Source organism: Panthera pardus, unplaced genomic scaffold (assembly GCF_024362965.1).
Source record: "Panthera pardus isolate Hobbes unplaced genomic scaffold, ASM2436296v1 HiC_scaffold_27, whole genome shotgun sequence".
Lineage (NCBI taxonomy): Eukaryota > Metazoa > Chordata > Mammalia > Carnivora > Felidae > Panthera > Panthera pardus.
In genome coordinates this window covers 81,393,698-81,417,479 of record NW_026526843.1, presented here as the reverse complement: position 1 = coordinate 81,417,479, position 23,782 = coordinate 81,393,698, and the positions used below count along the sequence as shown (strand labels likewise).

Genomic DNA, 23,782 nt, shown 5'->3' with positions numbered 1-23,782 from the left:
TTGAAATAGATTTGATAAAATTCATTTATAGGTTTTGTATTTAAGCTTACAAACTGAAGAGAATATTCTTTTTGGAACCGTCCATCAGATATTGGTATTAGAATGATGCTAGTTTCAAAATCAATGTGAATAACTCTGTAAGATTTTCATTTCTATAACAGTGTTCTATAACAATTCTATAATATTGTTATAGAATTAGCTATTCCTAGAAAATGTGAAGAAAAAAACATGTGGCCCTAAAGTATTGTTGGTAGTTTCTCTTTGATAATTGTTTTCAAGGTTTCTACAGTTGCAGGCCCATTTAAGTTTTAAATTTCTTACTAATGCTTGGTGTTTAACATTTTATATTTCAAACTTGGTGAGATTTTCAAATTTATTGAGGTAAAATTACAGTAGTTTCCTATAATTTAAGAAAACTTCTTTGTATTTGTTGTTATATTCCATTTATCATTTAAATTTTATTTATAATTTATCTTTGTTTTCTTAATTAAATTTGCTGGAGGCTTATATACTTAATTCATCTCCCCATAAAAACAACATAGCCCTTGGCTTAATATTATATTGGATTCTTAATCATGTAATCTCATTCTTCATTTTTAATAATGAAATATTTAAGGTTATTAATTTACTTCTGAATATTGCTCTCAAAGTTTTTATAAGTCCTGATCTCATTTTTGTTATTTTTTATTAGTCACTAGAAGCCAGTGTTTCTTTTGTCTAATACTTGCATATAAATGTGTTCTGAAATATTATAGCAATGGAAGACTTTTGTTTAGCTTTGTTTCTAAATTTGTAGAAGTTTTACATTATCATCAGAGAACAGGGCAAGTATGATTTCTACTTGTAACAGTATGCAAAGATTTTCTTTGTTGTATACCATATGATCATTTAAAAAATGTTCTCTGGATATTTGAAAAGAGGGTATATTCACTGTCCATCAAATATAATTTTTGGTATTAATTAAATCTGATGAATTATGTTTTTCATATATTCTAAGTGCTTATTTTTACTTACTTTATATGTCATAGCTAAATTGTGGGAAGTCTTCCATAAAGACATTTCTGTAAGTTTTCTTCTTGTATTGCCAATAGTTATTTATTTAAATATTTGGATGTAAAAATATGTCTCATGAATATAAAATACTTAATTATAAGGATATAAATATAAATGCAAAATAAATCTCTTGGGACCAAAATGATTATATGGTTATTGATCCTGTTTTGTTTTGTTTCCAAATAGATAAATGACATGGTCATTTATTTGGAAAATTTATTTGGCCTTATTTGGAAAATGGACTTATTAGAAGGAGGTAAAACCAAAAGATGAGAAGCCAGTGAAAAGACTCTTACAATAGTCCAGGTAAGAAATCATGAGTAATTGGATTGAGACAGGCTGCAGAGAGGTTTATAGCAAGTAGAATCATCAAGACTTGGAATTACTTAGATTGAAGGGGGTTGGGACAAGTGAGAAGAGTTGAGGGTTAATACCTAGATTTCTGACTTAGTTGACCATTGTCTAAAAAGAAATATAGGAGAAAAAGCTGGCCTGGCTTTTCAGAATAGGCCATTTTCTAAAGTTCTTCTTTCTCATTATATTCATCCCAAAGGGCTCAAGTACAGACCTAAAGCTGAGTGTTGAATCTTTGCCAGTTGATTGCTTACTCAAACCAAAGTTTTTCTACTTTAGTATAAAACACTAGGCTAAATATTAAATCTCAGGGAGATAACATTTCTTTTATGTGCTAAGAGTTCCTTCATAAATCCAAGAAATCATCTGGACTAAGAAAGGGGGAATAAATAAATGCCCTCCCTGTACCATTCCTGGGGTAATCCATACATGAAGTTTCAGTTTTCCACAAGAGGGCAGCATCACCTAATAAATTATGTCATTGAGCCCCTCCTCCAATAGGCGGCTGAGATGGGAGGCTGAAAGGGTAGACAGAGTAGGTTCTGGGAGCCATAGGACCTGCCACACCATGAAAACCAAAGGGCCCTACTATCTCCAAAGCCAGGATTACAACCATTCCTGAGATGTTGCTACAGCAGGAACAAAGAGAACATGGAGCTCACCAGGAGAGATTGAGTAGGTGACACACCCAGATACTCTCATTTTTAGGACTGACTCAGAAGCCACCATGGATGGTATCTACACTCCCTCCAAGTGCTGGTATCTGTGTATAACCAGTATCTCACAGGGACCTCTATTTCATGTCCACATCTTTGTCACCCCTAATGATTTCCCTGTGAATTTTGTGCTTTGAAGGTTAGGCTGCAAAGCACATTAGAGTTCTGATGTTCTCCTTATTTAATAATGCTTAGTTACCCCAATTATGCTTCTTTTATACCCCAGAGAAAGGAATGGGAATGAGATTCCTTGAGAATTCACTACATGAAAGGCATTTTATATAAATTGCCTTATATAATCATCACAACAGTGCCATTACATAGGAACTATTATTTCCCACGTGATGGAACTAGGCAGTGCCATACATGGATCTGACTCTAAAGGAAAAACTACCAAGTGACCTCTCCAAGAAGCCTTATCTAAAACGTAAATCCTGACCAATTCAAGACTGAATCAGTAACAATGTGTTTATTGTGTAAGGCATTTATTAACATGTCCCTTCCTATCCAGGTATGTGAGCAGGGATAGCTTAACCTTAGGTACCAGCAAGTTATCCAATAAATCAATGGGATCCTATGTAACCTCACCCTTACTAACTTAAAACCCTTTCTCCCTTATGTATTCCCTCGAGATAAATCAATTGGATGTAGAGCATGAGAACAGTGGAAGAATTACAGATGGCTTCTGTGTTTCTGGTTTGGTTGAGGGCATAGTTGATCCCAGGCACAGAGATAAGGGGCTTGGAGGAGAAGATTATATGTTAGGTTTTGAGCATATTGTGCTTGAAATGCTTTTGAGACATTCAAGTATAGATGTCTAGTAGGCAGTTGACTATATGGGTCTGGGGCTCAAAAGATATAGTCACAGATACATATAAATGATAATTGAAGCTCTATAACTGAGTGAGGTTTTCCACGGTATATTAATGAAGTTAGAAAGAGTGTGAAAGGGCGGGCCTACGCCGGCTGACTCCATCTTGTTCTGTGTTCTCCACCTTGAGTGACTATGTCCCCGACATGACCCCTTTTCCGGGAAAATCACAGAAACCTCAGACTGCGCCTCCTCCCCTTGAGTAACCTCCCGCTCACCCGTTCAAACTTTCTGATCAAAACACGCCCAGCGACCTGCGTAACAGGACTCCGACCCTTCCCCAGCCAATCGGCTGAGGCCACAGCCATTACCTCACCAACTGCCCCTAGACCCCTATAAAACCTTTGTGCTTTTGAAACTCGCTCTCTCCCTGGTATCTCACCGCTGCGTCGGTGCAGGTAGGGGATTGAGCTCGAGCTAGCTCGAATAAAGGTTCTTTTGCTTTTGCATCGGACTCGGCTCCCTAGTGGTCTTTGGGGATCACGAATTCTGGGCATAACATTTGGGGGCTCGGCCCGGGATCCCCAAGACCCCCGAGGGACCCCCGACCCGGAGAGCCTGACTGGCCACGGTTAGTGTCTGTCTGTTTGTTCTGTCTTTTCTGTGTGAGCTCACTTCTGGAGTTCTGGTAGTGCCCGACGTGGTCTAAGTGGACGCACTGGAGGACCACGGGCCGGGAGTTTCGGAAGACGTTCCGATTCTCCCTTCTGGAGGGACGTGGAATCCCCTCAAAGGTCTGAGACGAGGCGGGTCGCTCCCGCTGGTCGGCGTGAGGCCGTCGTCTTTGGAGGGACGTGGAATCCCCTCATCGGTTTTGGAGGGACGTGGAATCCCCTCATCGGTTTTGGAGGGACGTGGAATCCCCTCAAATGTCTAAGCTAGCTTTCAGTTTTGCTTCCATGGAGTTGGAAGATTTTCTAGGGGCCCTCTGTTTGTCTGTTTTTGTGTTTCTCTGTTTTGTTCTGTGGACTTACTGGACGGACATTATGGGACAGACTCAGACTACTCCTCTAAGTATTATGATTGATCACTTTAAGGATGTGAGGGGAAGAGCTAACAACCTCAGTGTGGAAGTCCGAAAGGGTCGGTGGCAGTTTTTTTGTTCTAGCGAGTGGCCAACTTTCAATGTCGGATGGCCACCAGAGGGGACCTTCGACCTCCCTACCATCCACCGAGTCAGGAGTATCATCTCTCAGCCTAAGACGGGCCATCTTGATCAGCTCCCTTACATTATCACTTGGCAGGACCTTGTAGAAGACCCACCCTCTTGGCTTAAGCCCTTCCTAGCCCCGCTCCCTCCGGAGCCAAAACCCATTCTTGCTTTGCAGGGGACAAAGAAGAAGAAAAGTCTTATCCAGCCTTCAGCACCCCTCTACCCTGTCTTATAGTGGGGTACTGAAGAAGAATTAATTTTTCCTCCCTCGTATAACCCCTCTAGGATGCTGGAAGAACACCATCCTCCCCCTCCGGGGGAGGCAGACGCTGTTCCGAGAGCGGGAGGCGGAAACGCTCCAGTGGGAAGCCCGCCCTTCACCAGACAAAGGGCTCAGAGGGAGCAATCCGCCTCCGCCGCCGACTCCACTATTCTGCCCCTGCGAGCCACCGGACCCCCAGACGCGGAGGGGAACCAGCCCCATCACTATTGCCCTTTCGCCACTAGTGACCTCTACAATTGGAAAGTTCAGAATCCTAAGTTTTCCGAGAAACGGCAGGGCTTATTGATTTATTAGACTCTGTTCTTTTTACCCATCAGCCCACGTGGGACGATTGCCAGCAGCTTTTGCAGGTCCTGTTCACGACTGAAAAAAGAGAAAGAATCGTCAACGAGGCCCGAAAACTAGTTCCGGGCACAGACGGGAATCCCACCACCAACCAGGCTCAGATAGATGCCTCCTTCCCCTTAACTCGGCCCCAGTGGGATTTCAACACGGCAGAAGGTAAGGAGAGGCTCCGGGTCTACCGCCAGACTCTAATGGGGGGGGTCTCCGAATGGCTGCTAGAAAGCCAACAAATTTGGCCAAGGTAGGAAATGTACAACAGGGAAAAGATGAATCTCCGGCTGCCTTTTTAGAACGGATCATGGAGGCATTCCGTACCTATACCCCCATGGATCCAGAGGCTCCGGAAAGCAAGGCAGCTGTTATCATGGCCTTTGTAAACCAATCGGCCATAGACATTAGGAGAAAATTACAGAAAATAGATAGACTAGGAGAAAAAAGTCTGCAGGACTTACTGGTGGTAGCCGAAAAGGTATATAATAACCGGGAGCTTCCTGAGGACAAGCAGGCTCGCGCCATGGCGGCTGCCAGCAGTAAGCAGACTCGAGACCTGGCCAGAATACTACTAGCTACCACTGCTGACTCCCCTGAGGAACGAGACCGCCGTCTCCGGCAGCTGGCAGACGACGCAAGAAAAGGTAAAAGAACCACCAAGGGGGGGAAGCAGAGGCTGCAGAAGGATCAGTGCGCATACTGCAAGGAGATAGGGCATTGGGCCCGAGATTGTCTGAAAAGGGCCGGCGGGAAAGGAAGCAAGACTGATCGAGTAAAAGTCCTAGAGCTAGATGAACTAAGTGATTAGGGGAGTCGGGGTTCGGACCCTCTCTCCGAACCCAGGGTAACTCTTAAAGTGGAGGGGACCCCTGTTGACTTCCTTGTCGACACCGGAGCACAACATTCGGTCCTCCGCACCCCACAAGGAAAACTAGCCAGCAAGAAGTCCTGGGTACAAGGGGCAACTGGTATGAGCCAGTATTCATGGACTACCCGAAGAACAGTAGATTTGGGAACGGGCCGGGTATCCCACTCCTTTATGGTAATACCAGAATGCCCCTACCCGCTGTTAGGACGGGACTTACTGATAGAGATTGGAGCTCAGATAACTTTCAGACAAGGGGGGCCTCAGGTCACCGATGGCAAGGGCCACCCCATCCAGGTACTGACCATGAAACTGGAGGATGAATACCTCCTCCACCAGGAGGCGCTCCTGAGAGAGGATAATATAGACAGATGGCTACAAGAATTCCCCTCGGTTTGGGCAGAGACTGGGGGGGGGGATGGGACTAGCCGCTCATAGGACCCCAGTCCTGGTAGAGCTCAAGCCAGGAGAGAGTCCGGTAAGGATCAAACAATACCCCATGTCTCAGGAGGCCCGGAAGGGGATCCAGCCACACATCCGGAGACTACGAAGCCTAGGGGTACTAGTTCCTTGCCAGTCTGCCTGGAACACCCCCTTACTGCCGGTCAAAAAGCCTCACACAGATGACTACCGACCGGTACAAGACCTCCGGGAAGTAAATAAGAGGGTCGCGGACATACACCCAACTGTTCCCAACCCATATACTCTCTTGAGCTCCTTGGCGCCCTCCAGGGTCTGGTATACTGTACTAGATTTAAAGGACGCCTTCTTCAGTCTGCCGCTGGCACCCCAGAGCCAACCCTTGTTCGCCTTCGAGTGGCATGATCCGGAGGAGGGCTACAGTGGGCAACTCACCTGGACACGGCTACCTCAGGGATTCAAAAATTCACTCACCATCTTCGACGAGGCACTACACGAGGACCTGGGTGAGTACAGAAGGGAGCACCCTGGCCTCACCCTCCTACAGTACGTAGATGACATCCTGATTGCTGCCGACACGGCCAAAGACTGTGAGCGAGGGACCCAGGACCTGCTGGCTACCCTGGGGGCCTTAGGGTACCGGGCATCCACGAAGAAGGCTCAGATATGCAGGGAGAGGGTAAGTTACCTGGGATATATCCTAGAGGGCGGACAGCGGCGGTTATCAGATGCCAGAAAAGAAATTGTCCTAAAGATCCCTACTCCCACCTCCCGAAGAGAAGTGAGGGAATTCTTCCTAGGATCAGCCGGCTACTGCCGCCTCTGGGTTCCAGGTTTTGCTGAGATCGCCAGGCCCCTATATGAAGCTACCAAAGAGGGGAAAACATTTAAATGGACTGAAAAAGAAGAAATTGCCTTTAATCGGTTAAAAAAGGCCCTCCTAAGTGCCCCAGCCCTGGGCCTACCAGACATTACGAAACCCTTCCACCTCTTTGTAGACGAACATAAGGGAATAGCAAAAGGGGTTCTAACTCAAGCCTTAGGCCCCTGGAACCGCCCAGTGGCTTACCTGTCTAAGAAACTAGACCCAGTGGCTGCCGGCTGGCCGCCATGCCTAAGAATTATTGCGGCGACAGCACTCCTAGTCAAGGATGCAGACAAACTGACCCTAGGACAGGAGATCTGGATCACGACCCCACACGCCATTGAAGGGGTCCTGAAACAGCCTCCTGATAGATGGATGAGCAATACACGTATGACTCATTACCAGAGCCTCCTACTCAACCCTCCACGAGTGCGGTTCCACCCCAGTGCAGCCCTCAATCCTACAACCCTGCTGCCCGACCCTGACCTAGGTGCTCCACTACATGACTGTGCGGGAATCCTGGAACAAGTACATGGATTCCGGATGGACCTGACCGACCAGCCCCTCCCCGATGCCGAGGCTACTTGCTTCACTGATGGCAGCAGCTTTGTGCGAGATGGACACAGGTATGCGGGTGCAGCGGTGGTCACCGAAACGGACACCGTATGGGCGGAGGCTCTACCCTCCGGAACGTCAGCCCAGCGAGTGGAGCTCATAGCCCTCACCAAGGCGCTGATGCTGGGAGCTGGAAAACGGCTTAACATCTACACAGACAGCCGTTATGCATTTGCCACAGCTCATATTCATGGGGCAATTTATCAGGAGAGGGGGTTACTGATGGCAGAAGGACGGACTATAAAAAATAAGCAGGAGATACTTAACCTGCTTACGGCCTTATGGCTTCCTGACAAGCTAGCCATTATCCACTGCCAAGGGCACCAAAAAGCTGATAACCCAGTAGCTAGAGGTAATCGAAAGGCTGACCAGGCAGCCAAGGCAGTAGCCCTTACTCCAGTCCCCACCATGACCATACAACTACCGGACCCGGGAGACCCAGTTTTACCAGACCAGCCCAAATACTCCCAGGAGGAGTTACAGCGGATCAAGAAACTCCCCATGGCCCAGGAGATAAAGGGATGGTGGTATACACCTAACAAGGAGCTCGTGCTGCCAGACCGGCTTGGAGTCTCAATATTAGAGCACATGCATCGGTCTACTCACATGGGGGCCCGAAAATTAAAAGACTTAATCCGACATGCCGGAATCAAGATTCACCAACAGGACACCAAAATAGAGCAAGTTGTATCTGCCTGCAAGACCTGCCAACTCACCAACGCGAAAGCCACATCAAATAAAAAAGGAACCAGGCTCAGAGGCACCAGACCGGGAGCCCAATGGGAAGTCGACTTCACTGAAGTCAAACCAGGAAAGTATGGTTATAAATATCTTTTAGTATTTACAGACACCTTCTCTGGCTGGGTGGAGGCATACCCAACCAAGCATGAAACGGCTCAGACGGTGGCTAAGAAGCTACTAGAAGACATCTTACCCAGGTATGGTAGGATCAGACAATGGACCAGCTTTTATCTCTCAGGTAACACAAGCAGTAGCCAAGGCGGTGGGGGCAAACTGGAAATTACATTGTGCTTATAGGCCCCAGAGCTCAGGACAGGTAGAAAGAATGAATAGAACCCTAAAAGAGACCCTTACCAAATTAACCATGGAGACTGGCGGGGACTGGGTGACTCTCCTACCGTACGCCCTTTACCGGGTTAGAAACACTCCTTACACTCTGGGTTTTACTCCCTACGAGATCATGTTTGGCAGGCCACCCCCTGTTATTCCCAGGCTTGGAGCTGAACTTCTTGCAGAGTTTAAAGATCAAGAACTTTTTCTTTCCTTGAGAGGGCTCCAGAGGGCGCACGAGGACATTTGGCCGCGCCTCTGTGCCATCTACGAGGCTGGCCCGACCCCGACACCTCATCAGTACAAGCCGGGAGACTGGGTCTATGTCAAGAGGCACCACCGAGAGACTCTCGAGCCGCGCTGGAAGGGACCCTACATTGTAGTGCTGACAACCCCCACCGCTCTCAAAGTAGACGGCATCGCGACCTGGGTCCATCACACCCACGTTCGGCCAGCGGACCCCTCCTCGATCCGGAAGGACTTCGTCACACGATGGGCCATCAGTCGGGACCAACACAACCCGCTCAAGCTCAAGCTCAAGCTACAGCGCATTCGACCCACCTAATATTGGTAACTCTGTTAACTCTGCTTGTCATTGCTCATGCTACCGGGAGTCCCCACACCCCCCAAAACATCACCTGGCAGATCATAGATACCAGCTCAGGGACAATACTTAATTAGACCTCCCAGAGCCACCCCAGGGACACATGCTTCCCAGAACTTAGCGTAAACCTCCAAACTCTGTTCCCCTTGTCACCATAAATGCAGCCGGTCCCATGATTGGGTCCGTAAGTTACATGACAAGGGGGGAATGAAAGGGCGGGCCTACGCCGGCTGACTCCATCTTGTTCTGTGTTCTCCACCTTGAGTGACTATGTCCCCGACATGACCCCTTTTCCGGGAAAATCACAGAAACCTCAGACTGCGCCTCCTCCCCTTGAGTAACCTCCCGCTCACCCGTTCAAACTTTCTGATCAAAACACGCCCAGCGACCTGCGTAACAGGACTCCGACCCTTCCCCAGCCAATCGGCTGAGGCCACAGCCATTACCTCACCAACTGCCCCTAGACCCCTATAAAACCTTTGTGCTTTTGAAACTCGCTCTCTCCCTGGTATCTCACCGCTGCGTCGGTGCAGGTAGGGGATTGAGCTCGAGCTAGCTCGAATAAAGGTTCTTTTGCTTTTGCATCGGACTCGGCTCCCTAGTGGTCTTTGGGGATCACGAATTCTGGGCATAACAAGTGGAACTAGAGAAAACACCAACATTTAATGGATGATCAGAGGAAGATCAGGTAGTAGAGGAGCCTGGTGTTAAAAAGCAAATGATTTCTCACGCTATGTTCATCTGTTGAGTTTATCAAATTCTACATGTGAGTGAAATCATATGATATCTGTCTTTCTATGGCTGACTTATTTCGCTTAGCATAATACACTCGAGTTCCATCCAAGTTGTTGCAAATGGCAAGATTTCATTATTTTTCATTGTCAAATAATATTTCATTATATATATATATATATATATATATATATATATATACACCACATCTTTATCCATTCATCAGTCAAACAGAGAAGATGACAAGCCATAAGAGACTCTTAAATACAGAGAACAAACTGAGGATTGCTGGAGATGGGGTGGGGGGATGGGTTAAATGGGTGATGGCCATTAAGGAGGGAACTTTTTGGGATGAGCACTGGGAGTCATATGTAAGAGATGAATCACCAGGTTCTAGTCAAGAAGCCAAGATTATATTGTATGTTAACTAACTTGAATTTAAGTTAAAAAAACCTGATTACTCTTGAAAGAAATTAAAAAAAAAAAAAAAGCAAACCATGGGAGACTCTTAACTATAAAAAACAAACTGAGAGTTTATGTAGGGAGGTGGGCAGGGGATGGGCTAAATGGGTGATGGGTATTAAGGAGGGCACTTGTGATGAGTGCTGGGTGTTGTATGTAAGTGATGAATCACCAAGTTCTACGCCTAAACTAATTTTACCATATATGTTAACTAATTGGAACTTAAATAAAAACTTGAAATAAAAATAAATATTTAAAAAATGAGCTGAGAGGTAGGAAAAGAACAAGAAAATGTGTCGTGCAAGCAAGAAAGGAGAATTTCACCAAGGAGGACATAATCCAGAGCAACAATGTCAAATGTCATATGCCAGTCACACATGATAAAGGCTGAAAATAATCCATTGACTTTGACAATTAGGAAGTAATATGTAGCTTTTGACAGAGTAGTTTCAGTGGGGTTCTAGAGGCACAATTCGGACTGCGGTGGGTGGAAAGCTAAACTGTAGATGAAGGTGGTGAGTACACACTCTTCTTTTAAGAGACTAAGTATTAACAAAAGGAGAAAGATGGGGCAGTAGCCAGAAGGGGAAGTATGATGATGGGAAGATGGCTTAAAATATTTTTTTAATAAAAATAATTAAGATGGAGAAACTCAGGCATGTATACAGGATGCAGGAAACTAATAGAAGGGAGAAGTATGAGCTCCAGTAGTACAGAGCAAAGATACAGCAGCAAAATGAAAAAGAAGCCATATGGAAAATTTATCAACAACCAGATATGTAGTAGCAACAGCACAACTATGCTCAAATACGTCTTTACCTTCCTTCTGCTTATGCCACTCTACTTCTCTTGAGTGCCTTTCTCCTCCTGATGTCTTATTTGTCTAATTCTACCTAAAGTTTAGCTCAAATTCCACCTCCTCTCTGAACTTTTACCCTATCAATCTCTTCTGAAGTACTTTCTCTTGAATTATAGTGGGAAATTCTGTCTGAACAATCCATTTGACAATCACCCTTCACCCTGTGAAATCTCCTTTATAGCTTTTTTTCAAAAATGTATCGCTAATTAATTTGTCACACGTGTGTCTTGTCTCCCCTATCAGGCTATATATTCCTCAAGGGCAGCCTTTCTATCTTAGAGGTTGCCACAGCTTCCGGAATGCCTATCATGGCTGGTAGTAGGGTCTCTTTAAATAGGTGTCATTGATTTAAATAAAAAGTTGAAAAAGAAATAAATCTATGTGATTGAGCAGTGGCAGCCTGTTATGAAGGGTACAGAAGAACATCAGGTTAGATAGGCTCTTGGTGTGTATGGAGTCATTTAGTTCTCTCAGTAGCAAATAGGGAGACCAAGTCTTGCAGATGTGAAATAAGTTTAACCAAGATGACACGGGTAGTGCCATCGATGTGAACTAAGGTGACATGGGTAATATGTGGCAGTGTCATGAGTTGAACCAAAGACCCTTTCTCCTATGCCACTCTGCTTCAGCTGTCTGCAAAATTCGGTTTATGAGAAACACCTCTTTCTCTGATGATACTGATAAGAGACATAACTGTATTGAGGCTTTAGTACCAACCAAGTGGTCTCAGCGGTCCCTGTTCCTTACAGAAAATCTCCCTGTGCCTTACCTCCTGACTATCAGCTTGAGGATCCGGAAGGAGCCTTTGATGAGGATGAGGGCCTCTTGGCGGGATCCATACAGTGGAGTGCCATTGATATTCACCAGTTCATCACCGGTTTTCATCTTCTGGGACAAGGCTGCCTTGCCCCCATCTTCAATCTGTGTTGTAGAGAACAAAACAGAAAGCAGGTGGTGAGACAACCCCTTACCCAAAATTCGACATCCTGGTTCCTCCCAACCTCTGAGCCTCAAGTAGTACTGGGGGATGGCTCCAGGAAGCTCCAAGAAACAGCTAAGAAGCTCATCACAGGTCATTACTTACTGAAGGCAAAGCTTGGGCAAACCCTTCAGGAAGGAGACAACACAGAAATAATGCAATTTCTGCTCTGGAGGAATCCATGGTTCATCTGGGAAGACAAGTGCTTCTAAATGAGAATAATGTTTGGAAGGAATGGGACAGTGTGAGCTGAAGGAGCAGCATGGCATAACAAAACATGCCCACAAATTACAGACAGAAGAGCTAGGCTGCAGCAAAATGACTTTTGGCAAGTCCTTTCCTATCTTTGGTCAGCCTTTGAAGTCTGATAAATTTGAGTTTGAATTTTGGTTCTAGTACTTCCTAACTGTGTGACCTGGAGAAAGTTACCTGACCTCTTTGTGTCTCAATTACCTGATATGTGAAGTATAAATAACAAGAGTACCTACCTCACAGGGTTGTCAACACATGAAATATCTGAGAGCAGTTAAGTCCTCAATCATTGTGAGCTCTGATGATCATAGCAAGGGAGTTGACTCTGAAGACCTTGAGCTTCCAGCTCAGTATGCTGTGAGTGGCATTGCAAATTCAAAAAAGTATGTACAAACAAAGTACCTGATCATTTACCTATGTCTCCAACAAGTGCCTAGAAGAGTGCTTCTAGGGTCCTGGAACATAGTGGGAATTCACCAAAATCTGGAAACATGGGTGTTCACTGTTTCACCACAGCCTACAGAATTTCCATTGACCAGGGCAATCTTGGCAGAGAGGTATTCAGGCTGGAGGGCATTGAAAGCAAAGGGATAAATAATAGCAGGTAAGGTAGGCAAAAGAAAAGCAAAGCAGAATGTCCCCGCTGTGGTGGGGGGTGGGGAGGGCTTGATTATGGCTACTTTTATATTCCTTCTACCACTAAGGTGAAGTATACCTATTAGAACATCAGTTCCATCCATGGTGGCAGAAGTCATCTCATCCATCCATTAATCATTCCTCAAGTTCTTAGTAAATTTCTAGCATGCACAGATCAGCATGCTAAGTGCTAGACATACTGAAATGAACAAAGCACACATGGCACTCAGCCTCAAGGTTAGGTTACTGTCTGAAGTTCATATGTCCACAGAGATGGTTAGGTAAAAAAAAAAAAAAATCCACTCCACTGATAAAATCAGGAAGAGATGTTTGCTTGTTTGTTTTTCTCCTCAGGACAAGTGAGGTGAGGATGATTAAGCCATACAGTGTTTAGGGAAGTGGGCAACTAAAGGTTGGTCCTTTCTGCAGGTGTTTTTACATTTCTACTCTTCTTCCAATCTTTTTCTCAGTCTTTTATAGCACCCCTCCAATCTATCCCCCAGCATGCAAGTCAGAATATTGTTGAGGTTTAGGTTGGCCAGCTCATGTACAATTTGGCAGTTGAGACCTCCTGAGTACAGAGAAAAATGTTAATTCAGGATTTTAAATCTCCATCAAATAAATTGAAATTCTAAGTTAAATCACAGACTTATTAAATTTATTGCTGCTAACCCAACATTTGTGTTTTTTTTAATTAACCTTTGTCTGACAAATCATAGGTTAGCCAAGTGACATTGAATATATATATACCTTTGTTCCAGTACCTGGGCCACCACTCAAGATAAAACAAGCCAATATTGGTAAATGGGGAACAACTTTCAGCAAATTAATTAGGATCACATTCTTATTTCCATTGTCATTATCATTATTACTTCACAGTCAGTGCTGCCTGCTGCCAAAAAAAAAAAAAAAAAAAGGCAAAGTGCTGTACTTGAATTTCAGAAGTTCTATTTGAATGACTCATTCCTTTGGCATCTGCAGAAGGCCCTCAGCATCAGGCAGGACTTTCAAAAAGGATCAGCCATCTAAAAGGGCTTCCTTAGGCTAACAAAGCGCCATAAACAGGAGCCTAACTAATGAATACTAATAGATTTTTCCTGTTGATGTACATTAGTCTGCATTCATTCTACCCATTTTTTATTCATGCAACTCAATTATCTATATTACTGTTACCAATAGCAAGTCTTCCCTTCATTAAGTATTGATATTAAGTACCACCTCGAGTTAATTAAGCACTTTGTTACATCAACAAGATCTCTGTTTATTCTAGGCCAGAAAATGAAAGGAGGGGGGACCTTTTAAACTAAAATCTTAATTATTGCTGCAGGAAAAGCTTAAGCATTTTGCATTCCCTTCTGCCACTGGGGCTGCCACTGAGTCCTTGCAGGGACTCTTTCTTGGACTATAAGCCTCAGGTCAACTACACATGCCGCTTTTCTGTTTACTGCCCTTTCTCAGTCACTAGCAGCATCCTCCTCAGGACAGATGTGTTGAGTGTAATAATACCAATTTAGCACAAGTGCAAGAATCTGCAGACAACAAAGCAGTAAATTATGGGTAGCTGGCACAATCCTAGAGTCCAGATGAGTCTGGATCAGGAGATGAAATTGATTGAAGGTCCCTCGGACTATACTCCAAACCAATTCTTTCCCAGACCCTGGGCACTTACTGATTTATGCAACTGGTTCCTTTTTACTTCTCCTGACTTTTTGATGCTTTTAAAAATTATTGTTTACTAGTCTTTCCTCCACTCCACCTCTTCATTACAGCATGTCTTCCATTTATTGTTTTGCTTCCTGATAGCCAGTTCTCCAGGTCAATGGCTCAACCGCATATTTGTTTACATAGAAGATAAAACAGCTGCTCATTTTTCTATCAAGGAAAAAAAATGAAAAGGGAAGGAAGGAAGGAAGGAAGGAAGGAAGGAAGCAAGGAAAGGAAGGAAGGAGGAAGGGGGCGGCAGGGAGAGAAGATGCATATATTCTTTTATAAAATGTTTTGTTTTCCCTTTCCAGCACCCCATTCATAAGTCTGGCTGAGGCCCAGGGAAACTGTGAATCAACAAACTTGCTGAGGATAACATGCCCTGCTTGAGGGGCTGTGTACCATTATTTGATACTGCTTATTCAGTAAGGCTGACAAACATCCCAGCCCTTCCTGAATCAGACTTTTAGGGTGGCTTTCTTGTTTCATTTCAAGTGTTGGGAATTCTCAGATTGGACCCAGACACACTGGAATGTCAGTATAAACACACATCACAAAGCCCAATGTAAATGATGGTTAACTTAGGTGTCATTTTGGATTTTCCAAGCGATTTCTGGGCTAGCAGTGAGTGGCCTGAGTAATTGAAAATGGATTGCATAAAGGTCATATAACCAAAAGCCAGCTCGTGTCTGGAAAATGGGAAGAGCTGACTGACCTTGGACAAGTCCCTTTCCCCTCTTGTGGCTTCTTTTACCCTTACTGATAAAACATGGGGATCTGACTAGATGATCTCTGAGGGCCCTTGGAGCTCTGATATCCAGTGACCTGTGAACAGTTAACAAAATCATGCATTATCCTTCTGCTGGCACAGATAATCCCAGCTTTTTGCCCCACTATACTTTGCCTTCACCCATGTTTCACTCCTTCAAGACTGACTAATTAACATTCATCTCTCATTTCCCTGTGGTCTTTATCCATTGTTTTGGAGCGGGCCATCAAGGTTGGAACACTTTGAAAAGTACAGTTGGGACACTGAGAGAAAGAGATTCCTGAATGAAGCCCAATTTTGTGCTAATGAGCTGGCAACTTGGAAATTTTTAATGCATCTCCAATGAAGCATGAAGTGCTCTGATACCTGTCAACAAAGTGACAAGCTGGCCCCTTGAGAGTCAAGGCAAAGAAAAATGGACTTAGAAACACTTACTGGCTTTTTAGTAGTAGCTTTTATTTAGTCAGATGCTAGCAGGTACTTGCTTGGGGCTTTTGAATAGATTTAGGAGATAGAAGAGAGTGAAGGAAAGAAAAGTTAAATAAGGTTTATCTTTTCAAAGGCAGTCATCAGGAGACACATCATCTGCAACAATAACCAACATGTATTGAATTCTTATTATAATAGTGTAAGAGCAGCATTAAAAATCAATGGCATGACTGTGAATACCTCAGTTTGCTACACAAAATTTATTGTAAAAAAATAGGTATTGACTAAAACTTTCCTGACCAGTTCTAGGAGTTTCTGGCCAAATTACCAGCCCACACTCCTACTTCCACCAGCTTGTCTATAGTCTAAGAAGGCAAACAACATATTTAAACATAGTTTAATATAGTCAATTGTTTACATTGATTTATTTTTTTGCAAATAGACAGAAAAGGTCCACCTTAAATAGTGGTCATATTGCTTAAAAAAAAAGAATCTCCTCTGAATGTCCTATTAACACCCTTCAAAAGATTTTCAAGTTTTTAGTGACACTTTAGACACCAATTCAGTAATTCAGTCTTTTCTGGGGAATCAACTGAGAGAAAATGTAGACAGGGGATAAAAGGTGGATTTAAGAAATTTTGGGGTACCTGGGTGGCTCAGTCGGTTGAGTGTCCAACTTCGGCTCAGGTCATGATCTCATGGTTTGTGAGTTCCAACCCCAGGTTGGGCTCTGTGCTGACAGCTCAGAGCCTGGAGCCTGCTTCGGATTCTGTGTTTCCCTCCCTCACTGCCCCTTCCATGTTCATGCTCTTTCTCTGTCTCTCTCTCTCAAAAATAAATAAACATTAAAAAAAGAAGTTTATTAGGAAGTAGTTATATTAGGAAGTAGGATTATAAAATAATCGATACAGTCCATGCTTATTTTGAAACTTAGTTTGAAATCTTGAGCTATATCTGTTTCTGATCTGCCCTCTCCCATATTGGTATCCCTTAGAATTTGATAATGCTAGGAAAAATTCATCAGAGTGCCCTGGACAGGGAAGACAGAGGCCTTGAAACATCTGCCATCTCTTTGCCATAGCTTTCAACACTCTGATGCCAGGCTGTGGACATACTGGCTGCTGTAACTTCTTTTTCTTAGCAACTCTCTTCCTTCAAAATCCCTCTCAAATTTCCAAAGTAGTTTAGACTGGAAAAACAAGAAACTCTGCTTTTCCTCATCTTCCCTACTTTACCCAAAGGCAAAACAGAAAATATAACCTGTCTCTTAAACAACAATTCAAAAACAACCACCAATTAAAAAGATATAAGTGGGCCTGGTTCTATGTGGTAATCCCTTTATGCAGATAGATTGAGGAGGTGGACACCAAGTGAGGAGATTTTTTCCCCTCTACTATCTCAGAAGCAGATGCCCAAATCCTACATAGAGCTGCTCCAAGAGTGTAAAGTTCTGTAGATAAGGCCCATGGTCTCCCCTGATCTTGGACCAATGGAACTATGCTATGCCACACAGCATGACCTATCCTTACAGACAGTGCCTTCCTCCCTAGCTGCTTAATCGCCATCTAGTTAACTAATCCTTACAACAAAGGTCCCCTAAGCTCTGAATCATTAAATTTCCCTAGGAATTAGCCCAAGTTGAATTCTAAGTATCTTTGCCAAAAACTTAGTCCAGAACCAAGCTCAGTTCTAGGAATTTGGTGATAAAGAAAGGAGTAGAGTCAAAAGCACTGCATCCTACATCAGCAATCAAAAGCAAATTGGTCTTTACTCCTACCAATTCAGATCATCCTGCTATCTCCATAAATCAAGTAAGGGGAAACAAACATCACTGTGCAAAAGTCAGCTCAGGGCTTCTTACATTATCAGCAAATATGCTCATTGAGGTCCTGGTGACACTTTGTCAACTCTAGCTACTTATTTACACTGAAGTCTTTTGCTGACATTAATAATATTCTCAGCGTTCGTCAAAAAAATCAGCCTTTGGTGGTTCAGAACAATGATCTCCAGAGTGGGGTGTATATATCCCAGGTTATGCACAAGATAATCTACTGGAAGGGGAGAGATTTGAACTTCTGTTTATGTTTACCTTTATCTAAAATAATTTAGGGGCACCTGGGTGGCTCAGTCAGTTGGGCGTCCGACTTCAGCTCAGGTCATGGTCTTGCAGTCTGTGGGTTTGAGCCCTGCATCAGGCTCTGTGATAACAGCTCCGAGCTTGCAGCCTGCTTTGGATTCTGTGTTTCCCTCTCTCTCTCTGCCCTTCCCCTGCTCATGCTCTGTCTCTCTCTCTCTCCAAAATAGTCAAAAAATAATTTAAAAATCAAGCATTATTAATATTTAATATCAGTGGTAGTAAATTATATAATTCATAAATAAAATTATGTGCACTGGAAACACAAACTTAAAACATTTTTGCTGGTGTAAATTTTTACTAAAAATTTGGCCAAATCATAGACTTAAATGAGAGGGCTAAAACCAAAAAGCTTTTAGAGGTAAACATAGGAGAATATCTTTGTGACCTTGAGGTGGGCAAAGATTTCTTGGAAAGGATGCAAAAGCAATAACCATAAAAGAATGAGTGCTATATTGGAGTTCATCAGAATAATATATATATATATACACACACATATATATTCATCAAAAATGTCACTAAAGAAGTAAAAAGGCAAGTCACAGACTAGGAAAAAATATTCATACTACATATACCTGACAAAGGACTTGTATCCAGAATATGAAAAGAACTCCTACAAATCAAGAAGAAAAACACAGCCAATTAACAATTGGCAGAAGACTTGAACAGGCACTTCACTAACGATAGCCAAATACCCAATAGACACATGAAAAGGTACTCAATATCATTATTCATCAGAGAAATGCAATTTAAAGTATCCATTAGAATACTTAAAAAGACTGAAAATACCATGTATTGGCAGGAACATATAGCATTTGAACTCTACACTGCTGGTGGGAGTATAAAATTGTACATTCAGTGTAGAAATTCTGTACACACTCTGTTGGACCCAGAAATCCCACACTTAGGTATATCCAAGAGAAGGAAATGCAGGTGTCCACAAAAAGATGTGATTGGACATAATAGCTTTATTCACAATAGACAAAAAAAGTAGGAACAACCCTAATGTCCATCAAAACACACACATCCAAGAACTTGGGAAGATGGTGGTGCAGGAGGACCCTGAGCTAACCCCATCCCACATTTACAACTAGTTATCATCTACATCCAAGTCAGTAAACAGGAGAGTGATCTGAAGACTGGCAGAACAAACTCCACAAACAAATATAGAGAAGAATCAGCATCTAAAAGGTTAGGAAGGTCAGAAAGGCAGAGGCAGGAGGTGCCTGGGTGGCTCAGTTGGTTAAGTGGCAGACTTAGGCTCAGTTCATGATCTTGTGGTTCGTAGGTTCAGGCCTCACGTTGGGCTCTGTGCTGACAGCTCAGAGCCTTGAGCCTGCTTTGGATTCTGTGTCTCCTTCTCTCTCTGCCCCTTCCCTGCTCATGCTCTGTCTCTGTGTCTCAAAAATAATAAATAAACGTTAATTTTTTTAAAAAAAGAAAAGGCAGATGGGGGTTGCCTGCAGGAGAAAGGGAAGGAGAAGAGAAACAGGCACTTGTACCAGGGAGCTCACACAGGGAAGACTAATCCCCATAATTTTGGCTTTAAAAACCAGAGGGGATTAATTCTGTGAGTTTGTAAAACCAGTGGAACTTGGAGCCTGGAGCTTTAATATTCAGCTGCCTCAGTACTGGGCTAGCTGGGAGAGCTAGTGATTGCTAAGTTGCTGACTTAAAGAGACAGCAGTCTATGCAGACAGGCAACATAAAAACAGCAGTTTACAAAATGCTGCTGGCAAATGGGAGGCAGACCTATTCATATTGATTTTGGAGAGTGTTTTGGGACTTCTTTGAGAAGGCATGAATTGGTAGGCTCGATTTCCCTCTCCCATCCTCCAGCATAAACACAGAGCCACCTGCAGGAGGCAAGTCTCCACAGACACTTGTAGCCTCGGCTCAGGGCAAATTTATTTTTTTAATACGAAATTTATTGTCAAATTGGTTTCCATACAACACCCAGTGCTCATCCCAACAGGTGCCCTCCTCAATAGCCATCACCCACTCCCACCTCCCTCCCACCCCCCATCAACCCTCAGTTTATTCTCAGTTTTTAAGAGTCTCTTATGGTTTGACTCCTTTCCTCTCTGTAACTTTTTTTTCCCCTTCCCCTCACCCATGGTCTTCTGTTAAGTTTCTCAGGATCCACATAAGAGTGAAAACATATGGTATCTGTCTTTCTCTGTATGACTTATTTCACTTAGCATAACACTCTCCAGTTCCATCCACATTGCTACAAAAGGCCATATTTCATTCTTTCTCATTGCCAAGTAGTATTCCATTGTATATATAAACCACAACTTCTTTATCCATTTGTAAATTGATGGACATTTAGGCTCTTTCCATAATTTGGCTGTTGTTGAGAGTGCTGCTATAAACATTGGGGTACAAGTGCCCCTATGCATCAGCACTCCTGTATCCCTTGGGTAAATTCCTAGCAGTGCTATTGCTGGGTCACAGTGTAGATCTATTTTTAATTTTTTGAGGAACCTCCACACTGTTTTCCAGAGCGGCTGCACCAGTTTGCATTCCCACCAGCAGTGCAAGAGGGTTCCCGTTTCTTCACATCCTCTCCAGCATCTATAGTCTCCTGATTTGTTCATTTTAGCCACTCTGACTGGCATGAGGTGATATCTGAGTGTGGATTTGATTTGTATTTCCCTGATGAGGAGTGACATTGAGAATCTTTTCATGTGCCTGTTGGCCATTTGGATGCCTTCTTTAGAGAAGTGTCTATTCATGTCTTCTGCCCATTTCTTCACTGGATTATTTGTTTTTCGGGCATGGAGTTTGGTGAGTTATTTCAGGGAAAATTTTTTAAAGCTCTGCACATGTCCCACCAAGTCACTGGGAGCACAGTGACCATTGCATTCCCTGCCCAGCGCCTGCACCAAGCCCAGTCACACTTCCCTAGTCACCAACATGTGCTGCACCCACCTTTGCCTCCAGCCACCATAGTGCTTCAGGGGATCCAGCATAGGAATAGTGGCCCAACACAAGTTTTACTAACAAGGCTGCCATGCTCCCAAGTTTTCAGAAGGGCATGCCTCCCTCATAGCTGGCCTGCCATGGTCCCACTAACACTACCAACAGCAAGCACCACAACTGGCAGAGAGTCAGTGCAGATGACTACACTGAAAGGAAAAGTGACTTAGACAAAACACCAGCGTGTAAGCAACACACAGGATACTCTCCTGAAGTGCCAAGTACTGGTGAACAGGGGATGTTACAATGCACGGCATTCCAGGACTCCTCTTCATGAAGTCACTCCTTTCAAGGCAGAAGACACAGCTGACATTCTTAACATAAAGAAACAGACACAGAGAGGCAGACAAACTGAGGAGACAGAGAAATTTATCCCAAATGAAAGAACAGGACAAGACAATGGCCAGATATCTGAGTTAGACAGATGTAAGTAACATGCCTTAGAGAGACTTTAAAGCAGTGATCATAAGAATACTCACTGGACCTGAGAAAAGAGTGGAAGACATGAGAGAGACCCTTAACACAGAGATAAGGAATAACATAGCAGTCATAAAGGACTCAATAAACAAAACTAGAAACATGCTTGATGGAATGAATAGCAAGGTGGAAGAAGCAAGGAATGAATTAGCGACCTAGAAGCCAGAGTAATGGAAAGCAGCCAAGTTGAAAAGAGAGAAAAAAGAATTACACAAAACAAAAGTAGACTCAGGGACTTGAGTGACTCCACCAAAGGTAACAGCATTTGTATTATAGGAATCCCAGAAGAAGAAGAGAGAGAAAAGGAGGCAGAAAATTTATTTGAAGAAACACTAGTTGAAAACCTCTGTAATCTAGGGAAGGAAACAGACATCCAGATCCAGGAGGCACAGAGAACTCCCATCCAAGTCAACAAAAGCAGACCAACATCCAGACATACTGTAATTAAATTGGCAAAATATAGTGATAAAGAAAAAAAATCTTAAAAGCAGCAAGACAAAAGAAGTCACTAACTTACAACGGAAAGCCTATAAGGCTAGCAGGAGATTTTTCAATAGAAAGTTGGAAAGCCAGAAGGGAGTGGCATGATATATTTAAAGTGCTGAAAGGGAAAAAATCTGCAGCCAAAAATACACTATCCAGCAAGGCTGTCATTCAGAATAGAAGGAGAGATAAAGAGTTTCCCAGAAAACAAAAAATAGTGTTTGTGACCACTAAGCTGGCCCAACAAGAAGTATTAAAGGGTACTCTGGGTGGAAAGGAGAGACCAAAAGTGACACTATAGAGGTAATAACACAAAACCATTAAAAACTGAATATTTCTGGGGCACTTGGGTGGCTCAGTCGGTTAAGCTTCCGACTTTGGTTAAGGTCACAATCTCACAGTTCATGAGTTCAAGCTCCGTGCTGGGCTCTGTGCTGACAGCTTGGAGCCTGGAGCCTTCTTTGGATTCTGTGTCTTCCTATCTCTCTGCCTCTTCTCCACCTACGTTCTGTCTCTCTCAAGAATAAACATTTAAAAATTTTTTAAAATGAATATTTCTATTAAGAAAAGAGTCAAGGACATCACAAAAAAGGATATAAAATATAGTAACATATATCTAAAATGTGGGGATGAGAGGAGAAAAGAATGAGTTCAAACTTAAATGACCATCAACTTAATATAGGCTTCTATATGCACAAGAGGTTATATACAAACCTAATAGTAATCATATATCAAATATCAAAAAATCATATATCAAAAAAAAATATATTTGCATATACTAAACATGCAAAGAATAAAGAGAAAGAAATCTAGATACATCACTAAAGAAAATCAGCAGATCATGAAGGAGAGAAAGAAAGGACAGAGAAACAGTTCAGAAACAACTACAAAACAAGTAATAAAATGGCAATAAATACATATCTGTCAATGATTACTTTAAATTTAAATGGACTCAATGGGACAATCAAAAAACATAGGGTATCAGAATGGATAAAAAAGGGGGGCCATTAAAGATGAAGTCAAGCTTTCGCTTTTTGCAGATGACATGATATTATACATGGAAAATCCGATAGACTCCACCAAAAGTCTGCTAGAACTGATACATGAATTCAGCAAAGTCGCAGGATACAAAATCAATGTACAGAAATCAGTTGCATTCTTATACACTAACAATGAAGCAACAGAAAGACAAGTAAAGAAACTGATCCCATTCACAATTGCACCAAGAAGCATAAAATACCTAGAAATAAATCTAACCAAAGATGTAAAAGATCTGTATGCTGAAAACTATAGAAAGCTTATGAAGGTAATTGAAGAAGATTTAAAGAAATGGAAAGACATTCCCTGCTCATGGATTGGAAGAATAAATATTGCCAAAATGTCAATACTACCCAAAGCTATCTACACATTCAATGCAATCCCAATCAAAATTGCACCAGCATTCTTCTCGAAACTAGAACAAGCAATCCTAAAATTCATATGGAACCACAAAAGGCCCCGAATAGCCAAAGTAATTTTGAAGAAGAAGACCAAAGCAGGAGGCATCACAATCCCAGACTTTAGCCTCTACTACAAAGCTGTCATCATCAAGACAGCATGGTATTGGCATAAAAACAGACACATAGACCAATGGAATAGAATAGAAACCCCAGAACTAGACCCACAAACGTATGGCCAA

The 23,782-nt window shown here is 43.0% G+C and overlaps 2 protein-coding genes across 2 annotated transcripts in view; one reads left to right on the top strand and one right to left on the bottom strand.

Annotated features, from left to right (window-relative positions):
* The window catches only part of SHROOM4 (shroom family member 4), a 281,480-nt gene that overhangs the window by 139,926 nt on the left and 117,772 nt on the right, over positions 1-23,782 (bottom strand). Inside the window, exon 2 of the mRNA XM_019417508.2 lies at positions 12,029-12,180. Coding sequence (XP_019273053.2) covers positions 12,029-12,180 — 152 coding nt within the window. The remainder of the gene's footprint in view (positions 1-12,028; positions 12,181-23,782) is intronic.
* LOC128773829 (uncharacterized) lies at positions 3,350-9,182 on the top strand. The gene is given in 6 exon segments (XM_053891623.1): positions 3,350-4,704; positions 4,707-4,969; positions 4,972-6,042; positions 6,044-6,730; positions 8,186-8,469; positions 8,822-9,182. Coding segments are annotated over 6 exon segments (3,492 nt in total). The 5' UTR covers positions 3,350-3,863; the 3' UTR covers positions 9,168-9,182.